At 48.5% G+C, this 25,379-nt stretch overlaps 1 protein-coding gene across 9 annotated transcripts in view; it reads left to right on the top strand.

The window, feature by feature from the left end:
• The window catches only part of NINL (ninein like), a 152,012-nt gene that overhangs the window by 108,463 nt on the left and 18,170 nt on the right, over nt 1-25,379 (top strand). For 8 of the 9 annotated variants that reach the window (XM_041733987.1, XM_041733988.1, XM_041733986.1 and 5 more), the window contains 7 exons: nt 6,022-6,151; nt 9,405-9,511; nt 10,525-10,853; nt 12,888-13,140; nt 13,895-14,046; nt 21,602-21,706; nt 23,226-23,292. In XM_041733987.1, coding sequence (XP_041589921.1) covers nt 6,022-6,151; nt 9,405-9,511; nt 10,525-10,853; nt 12,888-13,140; nt 13,895-14,046; nt 21,602-21,706; nt 23,226-23,292 — 1,143 coding nt within the window. The remainder of the gene's footprint in view (nt 1-6,021; nt 6,152-9,404; nt 9,512-10,524; nt 10,854-12,887; nt 13,141-13,894; nt 14,047-21,601; nt 21,707-23,225; nt 23,293-25,379) is intronic. The other variant, XM_041733985.1, reaches the window with a different exon arrangement.

Genomic DNA, 25,379 nt, shown 5'->3' with positions numbered 1-25,379 from the left:
TATTCATGAGAGACACAAAGAGGCATAGAAATAAGCAGAAGGAAAAGCAGGCTTCCCACAGGGAGCCCGATGCTGGACTCAATCCCAGGACCCTGGGATCATGCCCTGAGCCAAAGGCAGATGCTCAACCACTGAGCCACCCAGGTGCCCCTAGAAAATAGTTTCTAATACATGAGTTACAAAAATGAAAACAGTGGCAGGGACACCTGGATACACTATGCCCATATTCACCTGTTGTTTACGTTTGATTCTACGTGTACTCTTTGCATACTTGCTCACTCAGTGTGCCGTGGATGGATATGAATGTGTACACAGTTATTTTCTGAACACCCGAGGGGGATGCCATATCCATAGTTGGTCAGTGTGATCCGAAGAGCAGGCACCAGAGTTGATTGATTGTCGAGTGTTCAGAATTTTGCCGGCTTCTTGTTAAACTTTTGGTAGCTTCAGATCAGCTGTGGTGGGAGTTACTTACACCACAGAAATGTGCGAAAGCCAAAAGTCTGGGCTTTTCTTCCTGAAGACCCAGCTTCCCGGTCTGCCTGACTGTGGCACACTTAGTAACTTGATGACACCGGTGATACAAAACCTTAACCTGTTGGTGGTATTTCAGTTTTGTTAGGTTAACCCTGACCCCTGCAGTACAGGATCTAGTGTCAGGTCAGAGGTTGTCTTTTGTTGTCATGTCTGTGTAAGGTCTTTCAAGCTGAAACATTGGGCCATGTGTGGAGGTTCCTCAAAGAGTGAAAAATAGACCTGCCCTACGACCCAGCAGTTGCATTGTTGGGGATTTACCCCAAAGATACAGATGCAGTGAAACGCTGGGACACCTGCACCCCGATGTTTCTAGCAGCAATGTCCACAATAGCCAAACTGTGGAAGGAGCCTCGGTGTCCATCGAAAGATGATGGATAAAGAAGATGTGGTCTATGTATACAATGGAATATTCCTCAGCCATTAGAAATGACAAATACCCACCACTTGCTTCGACATGGATGGAACTGGAGGGTATTATGCTGAGTGAAATAAATCAGTCGGAGAAGGACAAATATTATATGGTCTAATTCATTTGGGGAATATAAAAGATAGTGAAAGGGAATAAAGGGGGAAAAAAAAAAGAAAGGGAATAAAGGGGAAAGAAAAAATGAGTGGGAAATATCAGAAAGGGAGACAGAACATGAAAGACTCCTAACGCTGGGAAACGAACTAGGGGTGGTGGAAGGGGAGGTTGGCGGGGGGTGGGGGTGACTGGGTGATGGGCACTGAGGGGGGCGCTTGATGGGATGAGCACTGGGTGTTTCTATATATTGGCAAATTGAACACCAATAAAAAATAAATTTATAATTCTAAAAAAATAAACTTGTGTGGACAATTTAAAGCTAAAATATTAAAAAGGGGAAAAAATAAATTTATAATTCTAAAAAAATAAACTTGTGTGGACAATTTAAAGCTAAAAAAAATTAAAAAGGGGAAAAATAAAAAATTCCTTTAGATTGCTCATTACAAGTATATAGAAATACAAAAAAAAAAAAAAAAAGAAAAGAAAAGAAAAGAAAAAGAAAATGACATAGACCCTGGGCTTATAAACAAGAGATGTAGTTCCCACAGTTCTCCAACCCAAGTGGTGAGTTAGAGACAGAGACTACCCCACCAGCAGGGTGGCCTCACTGGGTCACTGTATTTGTAGGAACAGGGAGATGGTGGGGAGTAATGAAAACAGAGCCAAGCTGGGGATGAATATTCAGAGGGTGATTTTCACATTACAATGAGGTGGGGGTAACTGGCAGTCACTGCTGGCACTTTCTGATTCATTTCCACTCAGGCTTCTTCAGATGTTTCTGTTTCCTTTTCAGCAGTTTGTCAGTATGTTTCTAAAAGGTGAGATTGACCTGGAGGCAGAAGGCTCTAGGAGTTTGGCTCCTAGACAGTTTAGTTCTGGACAGTGTGGAAGAAGCTTCTGCTACAGATTTCCTGAGCTCCTGGGGTCAGGACTGGCCTGGTGTCTGGTGCGACCTCCCTTCCAGGGGCTGATGGAAAGCTGGCTTCCCAGGGAGTTCCCTGGGGTCTCTTTTTTTTTTTTTTTTAATTTTTTATTTATTTATGATAGTCATACAGAGAGAAAGAGAGAGAGGCAGAGGGAGAAGCAGGCTTCATGCACCGGGAGCCTGATGTGGGATTCGATCCCGGGTCTCCAGGATCGCGCCCTGGGCCAAAGGCAGGCGCCAACCGCTGCGCCACCCAGGGATCCCTCCCTGGGGTCTCTAACAAAAGGACTCTGATCCTGTTCATGAGGCTCCACCCTCAGGATCTGATTTCTTCCCAGCGGCACCCCCCCCCCCTTCACCTTAGCTGTTAAAATTTAACATGGGAATTGGGGTTAGGGGGAGGGCACATCCAGTCTATAGCACATTCCCACAGCCCTTGTCTCTGACATGGCTATTTTTAAAGTGATATTTTTAAACATTCTTATTTTGTGTTTTTCTGATACTTCTTTGGATTAAATTGAGATGATGTGTTCTTAGATGGACAGCACAGGTGATGCTAATTTTTGGTCAGCTGGTCAAGGTGTTGCCTGATTTCCGCCTTTATAAATACTGGTGTTTTTTTCTCTCATACAACTAATAAGTGGTCAGTGGGGAGACACATAAAGACCACGTAAACATTCTGCCCTTCATCAGAATTTTCCTTGGATTTAGAATGCACTTCAATCTTTACCATGATAGTTGCAAAATGATGATGTCCCAAGCCTAGCACCCATTCCACACCTATCATTTGACGCTTGGAGGTCTCCTGTGAGCCAGAGAAATCCTGCTTCTCTGCTGTTTGCTACTAGAGCATCACTGCCTCTGGGCTGACCGTGTTTTTACACTCACCCTTCAGAGGTAGAGGTAGAGCTGGCCTTTGGCCTTCCCCGCAGGGTATCACTGACCCTTTCCAAGGTCTCTGCTCTGTGTTTTCCTGTAATTTATGACCAAGATATTTGTTAGCCAGGAAACCATGCTTTCCCTTGTTGCAGAATCCTCTTCCTACTTATCATTTTAACTTTTTGTCATCTCTTTCAGCTCTCTGTCTCAATTTTCTTGGTGAGGCTGCCTTTGGTTAAGGGGGAATGTAAAATGTTAATCAGAGTTTTCTGTGGCTTCATGTTTCTGCCGTTGCCTTGGGTAGACACTGTAATGGAGGAGCATGTCCTTGTTTGGAAACTCCAAATGCAGATTTTCCCTCTCTGCATTTCCACAATTACAGATGGAATGCTTTTGTATGTCTCTAAATTCACATGTTGAAGTCTGTTCCCACAATGTGATAGTGTTAGGAGGCAGTGCCTTTGGAAAATGATTAGGTCATGAGTGTAGAGCCCAGTATAAGGTATTAGTACTTTATATAAAGTACCCCAGAGACCTCCCCCATCTGTTCTATCATGTGAGGACACAGGAAAGACTGCCGTCCATGAACCAGCAAGCCCTCAGCAGACACAGTCTGTTGGCACCTTAATTGTGCATTTCTAATCTCCAGAACTACAAGAACTAAATTTCTGTTATGATAAGTCCTGTCTGTGGTATTTGGTTATAGCAGCCCAAGCAGCCTAACCCCTAATAGATGTCCCCACCATTGCCCAGCTCCAGGTGGTTCTTCATCCTCCTTTATGTGTGTGCTTGCTCAGGCCTTGCTTGTGGCCCCCGCCAGCCTACTGGCATCACCTTCCTCTCTGATGCTTCCCAGTGCTGCTGGTGAAATCCCACTCTCCTCTCAGACTGGTTGCCTTTCCTTGGCACCCACAGGCACCCCAACGAAATATGAGTCCCTGTGAAAATACACAGTACCTGGCTCCCCAGCCCCACCAGGCACCCCTTGTATAGAGTGAGGACCCATGGCTCGTCCAGGATGGTGCATGTCACCCTCATCAGTTAGAATTAGACATGCTCCCTGATGTGTCCGGGGAGCAGAGAAATCTGCCCAACATAGATCGCACCTAAGAGAACCTGCTTTTTTGGCATTGCTGAATTTGTGGGATATGTGTAAATTTTCAAAATACCGAATACAAGGTACACATGTAATTTTAAGTTTTCCCATAGGCACATTAAGAAATGTAAAAAGAGGGACGCCTGGGTGGCTCAGCAGTTGAGTGTATGCCTTTTGGTTCAGGGCATGATCCCGGGGTCCTGGAATTGAGTCCTGCATGGGGCTCCCCTCCTTCTCCCTCTGCTTATGTTTCTGCCTATCTCTCTTTGTCTCTCATGAATAAATAAAATCTTTTTTAAAAAAAATGTAAAAAGAAATAGGTGATTGGGCACCTGGATGGCTCAGCAGTTGAGCGTGTCTGACTTCTGCTCAGGGTGTGATCTCGGGGTCCTGGGATCTAGTCCCCCATCAGGCTCCCTGCAGGGAGCCTGTTTCTCCCTCTGCCTATATCTCTGCCTCTCTCTGTGTCTCTCATTCATAAATAAATAAATAAATAAATAAATAAATAAATAAATAAAATCTTTTTAAAAATAGGTGAATTAATTGTAATAACATTTTAATTCAATATATCCATGTTGTTACCATTTCAATATATAATCAATATAAGCAAATTTTTAATGAGATATTTTATAGCCTTTGTTTGGAATCTAGTCTTTTAGATTCAGTGTAGACTTTAGGCTGCTGCACACCTCAGTTCACACTAACTGCACCTGAGATGCTCGGTGGCCTCTGTGGTGAGTGCTGTCTCCTTGGACACCCCAGGGTTAGAGCAGCAGTGACCACAGGCTGTGTAGGAACTAGGAGGAGCATGCTCTGCTTTGCAGACTTGTCCCGAAGCTCTCACATTCTGGCCCAGCCCATTCTCCCTAGATAGAACTGCTCCCTCCATGGGCAAACTTATACATTTGTCTAGGAGTTTTTGAGTGAGGTGCAGTGATCCTGTGTGAATCTGTGCTGCTTATAAGATCTGTGCAGTGAGGCTGCCAATGAGAGGGTCCTTCTCCAGGGGAGATGCCATCATAGGCCAGGCACTGGCCTTTAGGAACAGTTTTGGGAAGATTAGGTCTATTCAATAGGAACTGCCCAGAGGGGACACTCAAATAGGATTCAAACACCAGAGAGGGTTGTGGATCCTTGATGTACCAGGGGCTGGGCCCTGAGTCCTCTCCCTGTGGCCTTGGCTAGGCTTGGGCTTCCCCGAGAGGGAATGTCCCACAAGGAGAAACTGGTTGAGAGCTGCACTGTTGGAAGGTGTGGCGTTACTTGTACCATCCTGCAGGCCGGGGCAGCCATAGGCCTGGTGGGGCTCCAGGGAAGGAGGACATAGATGCAAAGTTGTGAGTGGACGTGGCAACACACACAGCTGTGAAACCATAGAAAATGGCTATAAACTCTACACTTCCTAGCCCTTTAAAAATAAGGTGATGGGGGTGCTTGTGGGGATGTTTCATTCAAGTGTGAACAAAAGTACACTGGTTGCAGATGAGACCCTTCCCCAAATCCCCCCACTTCCCCCTGTGTGTGTGCTCACCCAGACACCGTCCTTTCTGTTTGATGTCCTCATCTTTGCTCTGTGGCCCTTGGTCCAAAGCACCTGGTACCCTCTGGGCTTAGTAGCTGTAGAAAAAACCCTGTGCAGAGGACAGGCCGGGACACATCCCGAGACTTGCTGCATCACACCCACGGCACAGCACCACTGTGCTCTTACACAGAGCACCTGGGGTTTCAGATGTTGATGGTTCTCTGTATTCTCTACGTTTCTTCTCAGTTTCTACTCCACTCTGTGTCTGTGTGTGTGAGAGAGAGAGAGAGAGAGAGAGTGCCCCTTCCGTATATCAGGTGGTTGAAAGTGGCACAGGGCATTAGCAAATCAAGAGGTATCCCTTGCTTTGGTTTGGCTCATGGATCATTAGGAAACTAGAATGCAAGTTGAGTGTGGTATGCTGGAAGGCAGGACCTGACACCTGGCTGCCCACTTGGGGGGTTGGCTCCACTGCTCTGCTGCCCATGGCTCCTCAGGCGGCCGCAGTGGCTGCAGGGGTGTCTGGCTCTACTCTGCAGGACCTGCAGGACCGCAACGACGAGCTGCTGGCTGCACTGGAAGGCCTGCGGGCACAGCTGCCCTCAAGTTGGCATGGCCGGCCCCATGCACAGCCAGAGGAACAGCTGCTCCCTGGACACGGCCCAGCAGGTAGGAGCCCAGTCCTGGGAGGTGACAGGTTGTGCGCTCCCACTCTGGGGGACCAGAGGCCGGTGGCCATGGGGGTCTGTCTGCCCTCACAGCACAAGCTTCCCCCCTAGCCTAGGCATGGCATGTCAGGCTTCCAAAGGATCACACACCCTTCAGCCCACCACCCATGGGAGAATGGCCTGTAACCCCAAGTCAGGGATAATACCCAGAGCCCCAAGGGAGGTACAAGAGAGTGAGGTTCTGCCATTTGGGTAGAATGGGAAGGTTACGATGACCTTTTAGTGACCTCAGGACAGGCATGTCCTAGTGGGTCTTGGGTCGCAGGGGAGGATCCAGAGAGATTCCCTAGGTTGAGCATTCAGCATGGGTCAGATGTGGTCATCTAGGGAAGGGAGGGCTGTGAGTGAGCAGGGCGGTGGTCTCCCAGCCTCGCTCAGAGCATCAGGTCTGGTCTTGGGTCTGTGACAGGTCAGAGAGGGAGGGCAAATGTCTAAAATGTGTCAGGGACTCCTGATGCTCACAGAGGCCTCATGTGGGCTCTTGCAGACAAAGCTGGTGTTTTCTGCCTGCATAGTGTGAAAGGGGTGGGGGTGGGGGTGGGGCTGGGGCACCCTGGAGGGCCCACTCCACCCCACTGTGCACAGAACTGACGCTGAAGGAATTACTTGAGAAAGACCAGGGCTTCACGCTCCTCAGTTCTTCAGCCTCTGAGGTTCAGGACAAACTCTAGCAGGCCCCAATACCCTCTGTGTAAGTGTTATTGGCTGCTTCTAGAGACCAGAATTGGAGGGTGGGGTCCAGATGACACAGCTGTCTTTCAGGTTTCCATGGTCCTTCTGGAGGACAGGGTGGGTTTGGCTGCTAGCCACCTCTCCTGGCAGTTGTGTAGGGTGAGCAGTATGCAAGTTCACATGCTGCATGCGGCTCCCCATGCAGCTCCATGCTCACTGCTGTGGGGGGCCTGTGAGGGGGCCACTGGGACTGTCTGGCCCCCAGCCACCTAACCGCCTCTACTGACCATATATCATGGCAGAGTCAGCCTCTTAGAGCTCCCATATTGTCCTAAACCTGTTTACTTAATAAAACAGGAGAAGGGGGGGGGGGTACACCTTGGTGGCTCACTTGATTAAGACTCTTGATTTCGGTTCAGGCCATGATCTCAGGATCATGAGATTGAGCCCTGCGTTGGGCTCTGCCCTCAGCGAGGAGTCTGCTTGAGTTTCTCTCCCTCTCCTGCTCCCCTCCCCCCCCCCAATTCTCTCTCTCTCTCTCTCTCTCTCTCTCTCTCTTGTTTTTTTAAAAGATTTTATTTATTCATGAGAGACACAGACAGAGGCAGAGACACAAGCAGAGGAAGAAGCAGGCTCCCTGCAGGGAACCTGATGCAGAACTCCATCCCAGGACCCCGGGATCACACCCTGAGCCGAAGACAGATGCTCAACCGCTGACCAACCCAGGCCTCCCTCTCTCTTTCTCTCAGATAAAATAAAATAAAGTCTTTTTTTAAAAAAAGAACAAAGTTTGTACCTAAGAGAGCCAACATGGGAACCAAGTGAGGCTTTCTGTGTGCTGAGTCCAACTTGCTCAGTCCCTTAAGGGGACCCCCACAGCATCTTTAGTGGAGTCTGATGACTTCCGACAGCGGCAGTACTGACTGTCCTCAGTTGGACGTGTTGGCATAGGGCCAGCACACTGGATGGTATCACATTCCCAGATGAGGTGGATAGCCTGGACAAAGGGAGATGATTGTTAACCTCCCTTTGTCCCTGGAGGAGGGGGGACTCTTGTCAAGACTACCGACTCCTAGCCCAGGGAGTAGCAGAGCTAGGGACCTGTACCTGGGGTGGCTGTTGTCCAGAAGACCTTGGGCTGTGGCACCAGAAGGAGCCCCGGGCTTTATGTCATCACTGATCTCCCTTTCCAGGGCCCTTGCCCTTCACCTTTGTCTCCCACCATTCCCCCATCTGACCACAGAGGTTCCACCAGTCACTTCACAGAAGGAAGGGTCTGTCTGCTGCCCGGGAGTTTTGGTAGAAGGGCTGTGTGGATGATGACAGCCGTGCCGTCCGTGCTCCAGCTGGAGCTCTCCCACCGGCGCCTGTTCACCTGGGTCTGCTCAGCCAGAACCAGGCCGCAGCTCCGGGTTACAGGGCAGCAGGGGCTGCTTTCTTTCCTGAGGTGCTTATCCTAACTTCTCTAGGCCACACGGCCCTCACTCTGTTGATTTTTTTCATAGAAAAATTTTTTTTTAATTTTTTTTTAATTTACTTATTTATTATAGTCACACACACAGAGAGAGAGGCAGAGAGACAGGCAGAGGGAGAAGCAGGCTCCATGCACCGGGAGCCCAACGTAGGATTCGATCCTGGGTCTCCAGGATCGCGCCCTGGGCCAAAGGCAGGCGCCAAACCGCTGCGCCACCCAGGGATCCCCCATAGCAAATTGTTAAGGGCTGTGTCATCTCCCTTCACTTGCCCAGCCCCAGACCCACATAGAAAACACCTGAGCTATGTCTGAATTCGCATCCTAAGCCGACCGTTGGGCATGCTGCTGGGAACATCTGGTGCTCTGGGGGTGCTCAGGCACTTGCGTCTCCACGAGCTCCTCGCAAAATGAGCTGCAAGGACACCTGACATTGTCCATGGGGTCACCCACATCCTCTGTCTCGTGAGCTGTCAGAACTTTTGCTCTCTATTTATGCCTAACTCATTTGTTGAAACCCCATGTTACCATGTAATAGTAGGTAACGTAGAGCCTCCAGGAAAAGGGCAGAGCTAAAATAAAAAGGTTGAAGAACTAAGGCCCGTAGTGCCTCGTCATAAAGCACCACACTTGTTCCCCTGTTTTCACAGTTTATGTGTCTCGTGTTGTCAGGGAACAGAATTCAGGGGTCATGAGCATACCACATGTGGCCTCTTTTAGGGAATCTGGGGGCCTGACAGATCTTGCAGGGAGCCCCTGGGGTGTATCTCTGAGTAATTTGTGTTCTGGTGAAGACTGGGAGTGCTGATTCCCAAAGAGCTCCAACCTTGAGGGCTCAGCGTAATAGATTGTGCATGGGAACCCCCAAGGGCCAGCTCTCTGCAAGCAATGCATTCCTCTTCCACAAAGGGCTGTGGAGGGCCGTGGGTGGCCAGGGGTGAGGTGGAGGAAGATTAAATATTCGGTGCCGGCCAATGTCAGACGGGAGGGCTGGGAACGGGCCCATGGCATCTTGGGTTGGACGGCAACAGGAACCTCTCCTTGTTTGCAGGCATCTCATTCATTGGTGATTCCATTCCAGTAAATTTAGAAACGGAGATCATGATGGAGCAGGTGAAGGAGCACTACCAAGCCCTCCAGATCCAGCTGGAGACCAAGGTCAGGGGGAGTGAGGGCGGCCACCGGGTCACAGAGGAGCTCCCTGCTGCACGCTTGAAAGCTTCGTTCCACTGTGCCTGTTTCCACATGCACACGTGTGCACTAGATCCTGTGCCCCTTTTAAGAAGCCCGCTCAGGGAGATAGAAGATTGTGGAGAAATGTAAATAAAATGAGCATTCTGCCTCACACCCTCTTTGGAAGGAGGCAGGAGATAAGGAATGACCCATAAAGGGAAGGAATGGGGTTATGTGTCCTCACGTGTCACCAGGGTCACATTGAGGCCAGCGCTCCCTGCCCACTCTGCCATCAGGGAATCATCAACTCCCGGCTGCATTCTAAGCTGATATGACCCCAGGATTGCCCTTTGTCAGGTACTCCATGGCCTCGTGGCCAGGCCCGGGCTGAGTCTTTCTTCTTAGATGAACTTGTCTTCTGCTCCATTAGGAGATCCCGATGGGGTTTTGTTAAGCAACATGGCCACAACTTGTTTTCAGGATCTGTTGTCAGATGTAAGAGCAGCAGCAAGATGGGATTGCCTGTCATGTACTTGTGCCTTGAGTTCCTGGGATGCATTAGCTGGAAACTCCTGCAGTAGCAGTACCCGGAGCGGTGTTGGGGGGATGCTCGAGGATGTCCAGAGCCAGCGTCTGGTCTCACAAAGACTCCCCTCCCCAGTTCTCTCAGTTGCCCCACCCTCTGCCCTGCGGGTGGCCTGGCCAGGCACCTGGCCCAGTGTGGGCCCAGTGTGACCCCAGCCTCCATTCCCCACCTGCTGGTTCTGCCTCCTGGGACCCATGTGAAGGTTATGGAAGCCTGAGGCCACACTGGGGACCCAGAGAAGCTCCACTGTCCTTAGCGTAGCTCTTTCCTTTCACAGGCTATGTACTTCATTGGGTCTGGGCTGTTGTTCTTTGGGTGTTGTGCCTGGAAGTCTGGTATTTCTGTGTTCTGTTGTCCAGTAAGGTCATTTTCAGGACCTCCTGATTGACAGTGCTCACATTTCTTTTTTCAGGTAAATTCCTATGAAAAGGAAATGGAGGCGATGAGAAGAGACTTCGCAAAGGAGAGGGAGGAGTTGCAACAGGCTTTCAGGCTTGAGGTCCGCGTGCTGGAGTGCCGGAGAGCCGACCTAGAGGTGCTGCTTGGGAAGTCTCAGGAGTTCATCCGAGGCCTGCAAGACCAGCTTCAGCAGGTCACCCGTGGCCCACTACCAGAGCAGGCAGGGTTGAGGCAATGCTGCGTGCACACGCTGTCTGGCCTGGTTGGGCGGCTGGCCCCGGAGCAGGGCCCACCGGAGCAGGAGCCGCGCCAGAGGCACTGGAATGAGCTGCAGCGAGTCAGGTCAGGATCTCACGTCTGAGGTTTCTTGCCAAGAACTCAGATTTGAGATTGTGTCAGGCAAACTGCTCAGAATCACAGTGCCTGCTCATGGGGTACTTGTTCTTGGGGCAGGTGGGTGAGCATCGAAAGAACAGGTCAAGGGCCTGGGTGGCTCAGTCGGTTAAGTGTTGGATCTTGGTTTCTGTTCAGGTATGATCTTGGGGTCATGGGATTGAGCCCTGTTTTGGGCTCCATGCTCAGTGCAGAGTCTGCTTCAGCTTCTCTGTCTTCCTTTCCCTCTGCCCCGCCCCTCCATGCATGCTCTCTCACTCTCTCTCTAAATAATAAATAAAATCCTCCCCCCCAAAAAAGAGAGCAGGTCATTGTGTAAGGATTGTTCCTTTGTATTAAAAATGTGTTAACTAGACCCTAGGAGTTAAAATTCCTTGTTGAATTCTGCGTCACGCTTGCCTGATGGCCAAGGGCAGTATTCATTTAATATCTTATTCTGATTTTTTAGGATGTGGTATTGTGGCACATGAGCAGATGGATGGATGAAAGGTCTAAAGCCCTTAAATGGGGATGGGAAAGACAAATTTGGTTCATTGAGGTTCTTGAAAAGAACAAAATGTATGGGCAAAGGAGAGGAAAGGTTTATTTGGAAAACTGGAATATGGCATTCTGTGTTCAATGGTCTCTTACTTACACGAGAAATACCTGTGTCCATTCCTTGTCGAGTGGGTCTGACTTAGTGGAGTGAGTGACCATGGTGCCGGTCAGTTGGCCCCCCTTCATGTCCTGTGGGGAGCCTCAGACCAGCCAGCCCAGGAGGGGGTGTCCACAGCCAGCACATGTTGGCCCCGGGCTGAGTGGACAACTCAGTGCAGGGGCCCTCTGCACCTGTGCTCCTTGCAGAGGGGTTGTGTAGGGCTTGCTGGGGTTCAGTGTTGGAGCCAAGTGTGTGTGGCCTCAGTCACTCCCTGATTGTAGGATGTGGGCATCCTTTATGTGGAGGCCATGCCCTCCAGCCTAGGTGGGGTGCGTGCTCCCCTTTGGCTCGATTATTGGGGGTAGCCCTATGGTATATAGGATGTGCTGCGAAAGAACTGGACTGCCCTTTGAGTCTGTGGGTGCTCCCACCTCCTGATGCCCCAGATGACACCAGTGGAGGGGCCCCGGGTGCCGGGGGGCTAACGGGAATAATCACTCTCCTAGACCTAGAAAAATGGTCATTGTTAAGTCATGTGCTTCCTCTGAGCTCTAAGCTATTTTCTCCTAAACCCCAGAGCTGTGCGATAAGGGGCTCAACCCAAGTCCCTGTAGACGCCCCTGGCAGCAGATGGGCCAATGTGGGGTAGACCCTTGCACCAGCGTCCATCCATGTGGAGGATCTGCTCGCTGTTCACAGTCCCTTCTCAGCTGGAGCTAGAGCCACATCTGGTCGTGTGTCCTGTCCTCAGGCCAGTGCCAACCAGGAGCAAAGAACACAACTTTAGTGCCCTCAGCTCGGCTGGGACTCATTTCTCCCAGGGCTGTGAAGGCCCAGGGCCCAGCAACTTACCAAACTTTCAAGGGCGGCTTTAACGATGAGTGAGATTCACACACCTCACCACAGTTTTAGACCAGCACTGTCCTTAGTACTCCTTGTGATGGAGACATATCCTGTGTCCTCTCTGACTTCTCGACAGCCACTGGCCACACGTGCTTACTGAGCCCTGGATGTGTGCCTGTGTGACTCAGTCCTGCATTGTTATCCTACTTAGTTATGATCAACTTAGACCTGGCAGTTGTGTGAATGGTTTCATGTCAACTTCTGTATGTAGAAGCCAATCCCACTGAGGGCAGATCCTCCAGTAGACCCTCTACAGAGGGTGCCAGGGCACGGATGGGGCCCTGGGGCACATGGGAGGTAAGGGGACAGAGCAGGCCAGGTAGAGAGGAGGTCTGCAGTCAGGACAAGAGGAGCCCATGAGGAGGCCTTCCCAGTGGGGGGCGGGGGGAGGACGAGGCCTGGAGCTGCGCCCACAGCGCCTGTGACATGCTCTGTTTCTGTAGGAAAGAGGCCAAAGCTGTGCTGAACTACGAGCTCTTGCAGACAGAAGCCCAGCAGGCTGCCCGCTATAAAGACTTGGTGCTACAGCCTCAGCAGGAGAAGGAAGAGGTGCTGCAGACATCCCTGCTGCAAGTCCATGAAGTGACAGAACAGCATGATTTGGAGAAGGAGCGGAGAGAGGGCAGGGGGAAGGAGACCCTCCTGCGCTATGGAAGTCAGAAACTGAAGCTGCAGGAGCTGGTGGGCAAGGAACAGGTGCGGCTTTGCAAGTCCTCCACCCTAGAGAAGGAAAAGCGGGAGCTTGCCTGTAGGAAGCAAATGGGAAGCCTTGTATGGGAAACAGACATGCTTCAGGCCTCCCTGAGGGACCAGCCAGCGGTGGCAGGTTGTGAGCAGGAGGGTACAGTGGGCCCCATGCCCCTCTGTGCAGGCAGGAGGGAGCAGCTACCAGCCTGGCTGGGACCTGGTGATGGGCAAGGCCGCGGGCAAGCCGGGTGCAGGGATGGACCAGACCAGCACCAGGGCCATGTGGATGGCAGGCAGAGCCCAGCCCTAACCCCTGCCCTGGCCCACAGAGGGCCCTTGGAGAGCCTTGGCCTCAGAGAGGATGGTCATGGTGTGCTCAATGCTGAGGAGGTGGCTTCTGCTCCCCCAGACAGGTGGGCAGAGGTATACCCATGTGAGCTGGACAGGAGAGTAGTCCTGGAGGAGCTAGTGCCTCCTGTGGGTGGCTCAGCTGGTCAGAGCCAGACTGAAACCTGGGAGCTGCTCCGGGGGGCAGAGGGAGATGCCTCACCAGCTCAGTCCCCGACATCGGGCAGAGGAGAGACCGAGAGGTGGCCAGCCATTTTTGAGAGAGCTGGGAAGCTGAGTAGGGGGCTGGCCCCTGCAGGGAGCCAAGGGGAGGTCCCAATGTGGGGAGAGAGTCCTGGAGCAGGGGCTGCAGGACCACAGGGGCAAGTCCACGGTGGGCACCTTGATCTCCCAAACCCACCTCACTGGCCCCCAGGCAGCCGGGCAGGACCAGCGTGAGGCCCTGCAGGAGGAAGAGGCCGACTCGGGCCTGCAGAGAGAGAAGGACCACACGAAAACCAAACTTCTGCAGCTGGAAGATGTTGTTTGGACTCTTGAGAAAGAAGCAGAGTCAAGAGAGAACAACAGGTTTGGTTTCTACCCATTCTTTTTTTTTTTTTTTTTTTTTTTTACTACCCATTCTTAGAATGCCAGGCTGCACCCTCTAATCTCTCACCTCTGGCTCTCCTGCATGGGCCTCGTCACAGCTGCTGATGAGGGTTACATAACCCTCATGCCTGTGCCAGGCTCATCAGCCTGACCCTGAACCCGGGCATCCCACAGGTCACCAGGTGCCCAGTGAGTGGATGAGGGCAGAGCTGGGCCATGCTGGGCAGCTCAGCTGGCCCTGGTGTCCCCGGGTCTCACCCTTAGGAAGTTTGTGCTGGTCTCACAAGGACACAGACTGTGCTTAGAGCCCCCTTCAGTTCTGGGTCTCCTGGGACTTCTTCCTGCTGATTTGCAGCAGGACCCACTACTTTGCCCCCCCGGCACATGGGCTAGGTAGGTACTGCCCTTTTCTGAGCCGAGTAACAGAGGAGGCTACCCAGCCCAGGCACCTCCTGGGGGCTTGGGGTGGGGTGTGAGTGCCTAGTGTGGTTCCAGGTCCCCTGCAGTTGATGTCTTCAGGGGAAGCCGCAGGGTAAGGAGGTGGCCTGGAGTTGTTATTCTGTAGACCAAGTACAGAGAGTGAATCCAGGCCCTCTTCCTTCCCAGGATCCCCTGGGTACTTTGACTGGCACATGTTCTTTCTCAGAAGCCCGGAATTCTAGAAACTAGGCCTTTCCAGATGCTGTAGCATATGGCCTTAGGTGTGTTTCTGCCTCCTCAGGAAATGGAAGGCTGCCCTGGGAGATGTTATGGGTACTTACACACCAGGGGTTATGGTCAGTGCTCTCTGCGGGGTCGTTTGGTCCCACGAACCCCTACCCAGCACATCTGTGTGGGGCCCACTTCCTGTGGAGATGGAAGTTCTGTGAGGTATTGTGTCACTTGTCAAGTAGGTGATGCTGGCTCCCAGCAGACACAGTTCTGTCCTGGAGAGTGATCACAGGTGTGTGGTAAGACCTACATTCCAGCTCAGGCACCAGCTCCTGCTATCTGGGTGATCATGGGCGGGTAGCTTCACTGAGAAAAAAGATTGTATGGGATTGATGTTAAATCAAAAGGAATACATGTCAAGGCATCACCCAGCTTAGGAAAAAACGTTGGCATAGCTAGAAGCCCCTCAGCCCCAGACCTCCTCACCCTCCAGAGCTGCCTGTCCTGAAGGGGCTGTTTATCACCATATAGACATCACTTGAAGTTCCTGCCTCCTCTGTGGTGTCCCTGAACCACACAGCACCTTGTTTGTGGTGGCCTGACATCCATGACGTCCAGAGGGTACAGTGGGCCCAGAGGGATATGGAGCACGAAATGGACATAGAGCCTGCACTCACTATCCTGGCTGCTCCCTAGCCAGTCTCTGGACACCCCGTTGGGGACCTGTTCTGTGCGTGAGTCTGTGGCAGGCCCCAGACACAGAGGGGCCTTAGGCACAGAAGTAGCCCAGCACCCTGAGTCTGACTCCCTGCCTGTTGACGCTGTGGTCTCAGCGGGGTCTTCGCTCACCTGACAGTCTCTGTGGGGACGTCTTCTCTGTGGCAGCACAGCTAGGGGTTACAGTAGGTATAGGACAGATGCCTACAGCTCTCAGCCTGTGGGGGAGGTACAATCAGGACTCCCCAGAAATGCCACTGACCAAGAGAGGGGGAAGACAGGATTGAGTTACACTTGAGGAGCCAATAGAGAGTGTGGTAGGTAAAGAGTTCAGGAAGGAGCCCCCAGAGGAGGGGAGACCAAGGAGCTATGTCTCCAGGGGAAGAATTGTGCAAAGAGAAAGGAACGCCTCCAGATCCCTTGAGAGGCCGGTTCACACAAGATCTGCCACCAGAAGGAGTCTTCTGGGCTCAGCAACATGCAGCTGTCTCCTGAGCCCAATGACATCCCTCACCCCAAGCTGGGCTCCCAGCTCCTGCTCTATAAGGGCAGGCCTGTCCTCAGCACCAGCCAGGGAACCCTTGGTCACCATTCCTTGTGTATTGGCCTTGTGGCACATGGGACCAGAGCCGGCATTGGTGGTATGGTGGTGAGCATAGCTGCTCTCCAGGTCCACACTAGCTGTAGCTCAGACTTGCAGGAGGATCCTAAAGGCCATGGTGAAGATTTGTGTCTTTATCAAGGAATAAGCTCTCAAGGACCAGATTTGGATTGTGAAAGAGTCTCTGTCACTAGCTTAGAGAACACAAGTGATCTGAACACCCACATGGCCGCATTCATCCACGGTTAGGTTACCTCTCCTATTGCTATTTTGCTCTATACAAAAATCCACACACTTTTAAAATTTTTTCTGAATCTTTGGAGATAATTGCAGGCATTATGACACTTTACTGCTAAATATTGCAGCATGTTATTTTCTAAGAACAAGGACCTTCTCCTGCATGTTCACAGTATTATTATCACACATAGGAAATTTAACTTGAATGCACTATTTTTTTTTTAAATTTTTTTTTTTAATTTTTATTTATTTATGATAGTCACAGAGAGATAGAGAGAGAGGCAGAGACACAGGCAGAGGGAGAAGCAGGCTCCATGCACCGGGAGCCTGACGTGGGATTCGATCCCGGGTCTCCAGGATCGCGCCCTGGGCCAAAGGCAGGCGCCAAACCGCTGCGCCACCCAGGGATCCCTGAATGCACTATTTTAATTTGCATTCCACATCCAGATTTTCTGAGTTGTTTCAGTATAATCTTCTTTATAGATTACTCATGCACCCTGAATCTAATCAAGAATCATGTTATGCATTTAATATCCTTTGAGTGTATCAGTCTAGTTTTTATTTTTTAAAAAAGATTTTATTTATTTGAGAGGGAGAGCAGAGCAAGGGGTGCACAAGTAGGAGGGGCAGAAGGAGAGGGAGAAGCAGATTCCCCAGAGAGCAGGGAGCAGGACTCGGGGCTCCATTCCAGGGCCCTGAGATCATGACCTGAGCCAAAGATTAACTGGCTGAGCCACCCAGGAGCCCCTGTTATCAGTCTTTTTAAATTAGTTTCTCTGTCAATAGATAGACTTTTCTTGTTATCAAGGCAAAGTATACAAAATGTAAAACTGACCATTTTAACCCCATAATTTAGTGGCATTTAACATGCACAACATGTAACCATCACCACTTTCTACTTCTAAAACTTTCTCTTCACTGCAAGCAGAAATTATGTACCTACTGAATAATAATTATTGCTAGTATTTTGTAAGAATTTTAGCATCAATATTGGTAAAGGATATTGTCTATAGTTTTCCTGTAAGAGTTTGAGAAGGGTTAGTATTTGCTCTTTAAATGTTTGGTAGGGCCCACCTGGGTGATTCACTTGGGTAGCACAGTTGATTGAGCATCCAACTCTCTAGGTTTCAGCTCAGGTCATGATCTCAGGGTTGTGGGATCAAGCCCCATGTTGGGCTCCATGCTCAGTGGGGAGTCTGCTTAAGACTGTTTCTTCCTCTACTCCTGCACAACACCCCCTCCACCGCCAGGCTCACATGAATATGCTTTCTCTCTTTTTCTTTCTCAAATCAATCAATCTTTAAAAATAAAATGTTTAGTAGCATTCACCAGGAAAGCCATCTGCTCCTGGGCTTTTCTGTTAGGAGTTGTTTAACTCATTCAATCTCCATACTAGTCACAGGTATGATCAGATTTTTTAGTTCTTCATGAGCCAGTTTTGTTGGGTTGTGTGTTTCTAGGAATTTGGACATTGTTTTTGAAGAATCCAGACCAGGTGCTTCACAGAATAACCCTAAATGTGGATGTCTTATTTTCCCCTTGATTAGATTATTTCTTGTAGCTCATGCCTTCTTTATAGGACCATTTTCTTTCTTTCTGACGTGTAGTCTTTAGAAGTTCCTTCAGTGAAACTCTCTTTGGAATAAACTCCCTCAGTTTTTATCTGAAAATGTCTCAAAATTTCCTTCAGTTTTAAAAGATACAGTGTTCTTAGGAACAGAAATCTAGATTAAAGAGTGGTTCTCTGCTCTTTGGACATATTCAGTATCTTCAAGAGTCCACTGTTGGGGCGCCTGGGTGGCTCAGTCAGGTAAGTGTCTGACTCTTGGTTTTGGCTCAGATCATGATCTCGGGGTCCTGGGATCAAGCACCGTGTCTGGCTCCATGCTCCTCAGGGAGCCTGAGGGTTCTCTCTCCCTCTATCTCTCCTTCCACTTGCCACACATACTCTCCCTGTCTCTCAAATCTTAAAAAAAAAAAAAAAAAGATTCCACTATTGACATTGGCTAGTCTACTTTGTCTAGTTGTTGCTCTGTATGTGTATTAGTTTCCTATTGCTGCTGTAACTACCACTAGTACTTAAAACAGCACAATTATGATTTTACAATTTTGGACTTTAGAAGTCTGGAATGATTATGACTGGACTAAAATTAAAATGTTGGCAGGGTTGCCTTCCTTTTTGGTGGCTCTAGAGGAGAATTGCTATTGTTGCCTTCTCCAGCCTCTGTGGGCTGCTTGCATTCCTTGTTTCTGGCCCCCTTCCATCTTTAAAGCCAGTGAGGACTGATCAAGGTCCCCCTGACATCACGTCACTCTGACACCCACTCTCCTCCCTCCCTCTTCCCCACTTAAGGACCCTGTGTTTACATTGGGCCCACCTGGGTGATTCAGGATCACTCATGGTTCATTGCTGTGGAGTGTTCTGTTGTGTGAATATGCCACAGTTTCCTCATTCACTTGTGGATGGGCCTTTGAGTAGTGTTTAGTTTGGGTCATCACAAATCATACTGCTCAGAAAGTTCTTATCCATGTCTTTTGGAGCATTTACATTGGACTGTACCTAAGAATGGAATTGTCAGGTCATAAGGCATAGGTGTGGTTTTCTTTCTACTCATCCTACTTAGAAAAACATCGTACCCAGGGCACCTGGATCCTGGGATCAAGTCCTGCATCAGGCTCCTCTCCCTGCAAGGAGCCTGCTTCTCCCTCTCCCTGTGTCTCTGCCTCTCTCTCTCTGTGTGTCTCATGAACAAATAAATAAAATCTTTAAAGAAAAAGAAAGGGCAGCCCCAGTGGCTCAGCGGTTTGGCACCGTCTTTGGCCCAGGGTGTGATCCTGGAGACCCAGGATCGAGTCTCGTGTTGGGCTCCCTGCATGGAGCCTGCTTCTCCCTCTGCCTGTGTCTCTGCCTCTCTCTCTGTGTGTCCTCAAGAATTAAAAAAAAAAAAAAAGATTGTACCCATTGAATTTGTCTTATGAAAAATTCTCAGCCATTATTTTTAAGATGTTGCTTCTCCTCTCACTCTATAATTAGATATGATATTTGATCTTTTCACTCTTCCTCCATTTCTTCTCTTCCATATCTTTTATCTTGTTTTCTCTCTTGTCACATTCTGGGTGCTTTTTTTCCTACCTCTGTGTTCCAGGTCAGTAATTCTTCCTTCAGCTCTGTCTAAATCTGTCATTTAACCCATTCAGTGAGGTTTTATTTTGACATTGCCTTTTTATTTTTTTTCCCTTTTCATTTCCAAATATACTGTTTTCTCATTTGGTCTGATTATTTTTGATAGTTTCTTGTTGCTTGTTTATTTTTTTGTTTTCATCTTTATTTATATAAACATTTTACAATTTTATCCTTAGTTTGTGTCTGATAATTCCAATATCTGAGGTTCCCATGGGATCTAATTCTGCTGTTTTTCTTCTGCTGCCCCTCAGAGGTGGTTTTTTTCCGTGTATGTTGTGGTGATCTTTGGTTGTGAGCTCATGTTTACATGATGCTAATCTCTGGGAATCTCAGGAGTTGTAGTAGAGGATGCTTTCTGAAGAAAAGGTGGATACTGCTTTTGCCGAGAATTGGGAGCCTACTAATCTGAGACCACTTTAACCTCTTTCTAGGGCACTGGCTTTATATAGGTGTCCACAGTGTGGTTTTCCCACGCTGCTGATGGCAGTGCTGACATAGGCATTGGCCTCGGGGTAACCCTGTCTTTGTGTGGCTTAATGCTCACAGGTGGGGCTTCAGCTTCTAGTTTTTTGTTTTGTTAGGGGGCCCTTAGAGGTTTCCATTACCTTCTATGAGGACAATCTCCCATTGTATAATGAGCCTCATACAGCTCTGGTTGCTTGGTGGGGTGGGACCCCTGTCAACTTATCTAAGGTCCAGGAAGCTGGAAGTGGGAACCCCCTCCCTCTGCCCCAATACACACAACTGCACCGAATCAGTTTGTTTTCTACTGGAGCCAGAGTGGCAGTTTCCAAACACCTCATTTGTTTCACTCCTCTGCTCGAAATCTTTGCTGCTTTAAAAATTCCAATGACTTCTCTTTACTATTCTCTTTGGTTCCTTGTGGGATATAATGAAGTTATATTTATGCTCCTATGAAGAAGACACTTATGCTTGGTATTTCAAGCATATTACATTAAATAGACATAACAAGATCGTGTGGCTTTGAGTTTTTTTAGATTGAAAAAAATAGAAGCTAATGCCAGATAGGGTACTTTAAGGGGGAATAAGTGTCAGTCAGACTAGCATCTATTAATAATAAATTTCTCTGGGGGTACCTGGATGGCTTGGTTAAGCGTCTGCCTTCAGCTCAGGTCATGATTTCAGTGTCCTGGGATTGAGCCCTGCGTCAGGCTCCATGCTCAGTGGAGAGTGTGTTTCTCCCTCTCCCTCTGCCCCTCCCTCACTCGTGCTCGCTCACTCTCTCTCAAATAAATAAAATCTAAAAAATAAATTTCTCAGCAAGCATGGGTTTTAGGCTGTCTCATTGGTGATCTTTACTGGCAAATTGCTCATCAGTTATATGTCAGTGGAGTTAGATAAGTGGAGAGCTTGCTAAGTTATTGGAAAGCAAAGGTGGCTCCAGGCAACTTGGTACCTGTAGTCACTGTTCATGCTTGCTCTTTCCTATTGAGGGACCCACCACCCATCAGGTGTCTCTCTCCACACTGATGGGGGCATCTCCCCAGTTTTTTCCTCCTCAGTGCTGACCTTAGAGTGTACAACACAGGTGGCTCTCATTCAAGAGGAAAATGTGTTTTGGTCTTCTGATGCCTTGTGTTCTTAGCTCTATGCTAGAGTTCTCTGGGGGGTAAGGGCAAGGGGTGGGGGGATGAGTCTCCTCTGCAGTAACCTGAGGACCCACAGCCAGAATTGTGTGTGATGCCAACCATGAGCGAGCACTCATTTGAGTGAGTGGTTGTAAGATGTGGTAACAGGTTCAGCTGTCAACATATAGCAGACAGAACCGAGGTGCTGACTACATGAATGAGTTGTTGATTGTGTGACTGTTTTAGAAGCTAAAAAAGCTTTATGTTCTGTAGCTTGTGGCTTGGGAGGTAGAAACCATAGCATGTTAGCAGTGCATAAAGAAAAAGGAACAGTGTGCCCTGTGCTACCCAAGGATAATGCAGGATCACCGTGACTTTACCTGCAAGCCCAGACTCACATGAACTGCATATGGTGGCAGTAGTCACTGTTCATGCTTGCTCTTTCTTTTTTTTTTTTTTTTTTCATGCTTGCTCTTTCCTATTGAGGGACCCACCTCAAGTACAGTGGCTCCCGGAGTCCCCACTGTTACTTCTTTTTTTCAATTTTTCACACAGAATCGAGTTGGATAGACTTTCTGAAGAAAACTCATGGCTGAAAAATGAGCTGCGAAAGATTCAGCAAGAGCTTGAAGCTGCAGAAAGGACAAAGGATGCACAGAGGTAAGGACCCCAGCTCAGTGATTCCTACCTGAACTCCCAGTCTATAGCACCTTTTGATCTTTGTACAGTGAGCTTCGAAGGTATTGCCGTGGAAAGCAGGGAGTGTTGACAAATCCACTCTGTGTTCCAGAAAATCACAAAGAGGTGAGCCATGCTGACCTCTGACCCACCAGCCCTGACAGGCAGGGGAGAGCTTGGATCCCCTTCCAGACGTAGGCAGCCACCTTCCTTCCAGGGCTCCTAAGTATGACGTAGAGCATGTATGTGCTGCAGCAGATAAACACCACGATGAGCTGCTCCAGCTTGGGCTACTTCTCTCTCAAGTCTGAATAAGCACTTTTCTTCCCCTACGGAGCTGCTCCACATCATGCCATGGGGTGGTATTTCTGAAGCAGTAAGGGATGCTTCCGGAGCCTTTCTGGAATCTGCTTCTTTATATCCTGATCATTGGTTCCACTTGGTTTCTAGCCCATGGATTTCAGTGGGTTAGGGGAAGGGGTTGGGGAGAGCGGTGGGAGCCTGAGCACTGAGGCAGGAGAGACTGTGTGTGTGGAAGGGGAGGGGCTTTCTGCTTTCACTACCATAGTCTTTTTTTTTTTTTTTTAATTTTTATTTATTTATGATAGAGAGAGAGAGAGAGAGGCAGAGACATAGGCAGAGGGAGAAGCAGGCTCCATGCACCGGGAGCCCGACGTGGGATTTGATCCCGGGTCTCCAGGATCGCGCCCTGGGCCAAAGGCAGGCGCTAAACCGCTGCACCACCCAGGGATCCCTCACTACCATAGTCTTAGCCAAGAACAGTTGGTTGACCTTTTTTTTTTTTTTTCAGCTATGAAGTTCAAGATGATTAAAACATGACATCCAGGGCAGGTGGTCAACAAGTGATTGCTATTCCATTACAGCAGTTCTGAAATCTAAAAGGTTTTTTCCCCTCTAGAAACCATTGTTTCCTTAGTTTGCTGGCAGGACCCATTTTATAAGAGACCCCAACTGTAGCCCCAGACAAGGCTGCTGTATCCTATTTATGCTGCTCGGTGTAAGTCATCACATGTTTTGCTAGAGAGATATTGCTGTGTGTAGCTGAGAAATGCCATGGAGGTTCTTTTTTTTTTTTTTTTAATTTTTATTTATTTATGATAGTCACACAGAGAGAGAGAGAGGCAGAGATACAGGCAGAGGGAGAAGCAGGCTCCATGCACCGGGAGCCTGACGTGGGATTCGATCCCGGGTCTCCAGGATCGCGCCCTGGGCCAAAGGCAGGCGCCAAACCGCTGCGCCACCCAGGGATCCCGCCATGGAGGTTCTTACTGTGTGTTCCTCTGGTTCTCAGAGTTGGGGGCCCAACAGGGTAGGAAGCAGCAGTGGAGAACAGTGACAGAGTGGTGGCTCTGGGCTCCCAGGGGCAGGAGTGAGAATCTGTTCTGTGGCTGCAAACCCGAGCCACTACTGTTATGAGGGCAATGATAGGGAAAAAGAAACTGGCTGGTCAGTGATGCTGTAAATTTTGCTTCTTCAACAGGAAGGAAATCGAGGTTTTAAGGAGAGACAAGGAAAAGACCTGCTCTGAAGTAGAACTCAACAAACAGGTCAGGTATTGATACCTGCATGATGCTAACACCGCCCTCCTTTTTTCATTATTTTGAAATAGTGTCAAACTTACAAAAAGGAAGGACAGAACATTTTCCTGAAAGATCTGAGAGTGAGTTGCCAGTCCATCAGCCCCTTCCCTGGCTCAGAGTCAGGACATTAACGTGAATGCAGAAGTGCTGTCTGAGCCCGCACCCCACTGAGCTTTGCTACCTGTCCCCTCACCTTCAGAATCACATCGCCCCTTCAGTCAGTCCTTGGTTTTTAGGACTAGGCAGTTTTGAAGATTACAAGCAGTTATTTTGTAGGAAGGCCCCCAGTTAGCTTTGTTCCCTTTAGATAATGCCTCTTGGGCATGATTTGTCCCATTCCTAGTGATGCTGGCTTGGATTCCTGGTTAGGTGGTGCTGACTAGGCTTCTCCACAATAAGGTTACTTTTCCCTTTGTAACTGGTGAGTATTGTGTGGGTAGATCCTTTGGCATTAGGTAAATACCCTGTTTCCTGTTGAACTCTTATCTCCTTGTTTTAGCGTCCTTTGTTTCTTGCTGTAATGGTAGCAGCTGGTAACTAATCTCACCATTCCTTTTATATTTATTGGTATTCTAGTGTAAAGAAGAGCTTTCTCTTCTGTTCACTTATTTATTCATTCCATCATCATGTTACTAACCTAAGTTCCTGTTTTATTCAGTGGGTTAATACATTACCATCAGTATTTATTCTTGTGCTCAAATTGTCCCAGAGTTGGCCAATGAGAGTCCCTTCACAGTGGTTTCTTGGTCCTCTAGATCAGATCCTGATCATTTTTTGAGCACTTCCCTTACTTTCTGGTATCCCAGATATTCCAGGTTCATCTAATACTTTCCCTGCCTCAGTCCTGTAATCAGCTACTTCCCCAAGGAGCCCCTGGTCACCTTTAATATAGAATGGTGTTTAGAGGCCAAGACCTGAGCACCAGGAGTGCCCACTGCTACTGGGGCATCAACTTCCTGGCACAGTCAGTGGATAGAGCTAAGTATATGTTGTTATACATACACACTGACATGCATATGGTTTCATTAATATTTATTTATGTATCTCTCTACTGAAAATCATGAATTCAAACCCCATGTATGCAATTCCCACCTAATATAATAAAGATGATCCTAGTTTTGTAACTCTTCCTCTTCCATGTTTGTAACTCATATCTCCAGCAGTGAGAAGTCTGGTTTCTATCTTCAGGATATCTACTTACTGTTGATTAATCTCCCTTTACCCCATGCAGAAACACCCTTCTCGCTCTGTTTCAGCACTAACCCCACACTGTTCCTCTCTTTGCCCCCATATACAGATGCTTTTCATACTTAGTCTCATTTACTGGCTTTTGGATGAATTATTAAGAAGAAAACACACAAGCTGGGATGATACATCATTCTTGTTTCTTTTAAATTCTTTTTTTAATTGATATGTTATTGATTGTTGGAGACTCATATAGTTGTAAGAAATATAGAGTAATTCTTTAAATGCTTTGACCAGTTTCCTGCAATGGTAACATTTTTTTTTTTTAAGTTTTTATTTTAACTTTAATTTCACTTAGTTAACACACAGTACTATATTAGTTTCAGGTGCACAGTATAGTGATTGTACTTCCATACATTACCCGGTGTTCATCACGACAAGGGAAATCCTTAGTCCCCATTGCCTATTTCCATCCCCCCACCCACCTTCCCTCTGGTAGCCATGGGTTTACTCTCTGTAGTTGAGAGCTTCTAGATTTGCACCTCTCTTTTTTCCCCCAATACTCATTTATTTTTTAAATTCCACATAAGAGTGAAATCATATGGTATTTGTCTTTCTCTGATTGAGTTATTTTGCTTAGCATTATACTTTCTAGCTCCATCCATGTCATTGCAAATGGCAAGATTTCTTTCTTTTTTATGACCAAACAATATTTTATTTATATCTCACATCTTCTTTATCCATTCATCAGTTGATGGACACTTGAACGGTTTCCATAATGTAGCTATTGTAGATAATGCCGCTATAAACATTGGGGTGTATGTATGCCTTTGGATTAGTATTTTTGTATTCTGTGGGTAAATACCTAG

Source organism: Vulpes lagopus, chromosome 19 (assembly GCF_018345385.1).
Source record: "Vulpes lagopus strain Blue_001 chromosome 19, ASM1834538v1, whole genome shotgun sequence".
Lineage (NCBI taxonomy): Eukaryota > Metazoa > Chordata > Mammalia > Carnivora > Canidae > Vulpes > Vulpes lagopus.
The sequence above is the reverse complement of the archived record's forward strand: the minus strand, read 5'-3'. Positions and strand labels throughout refer to the sequence as shown.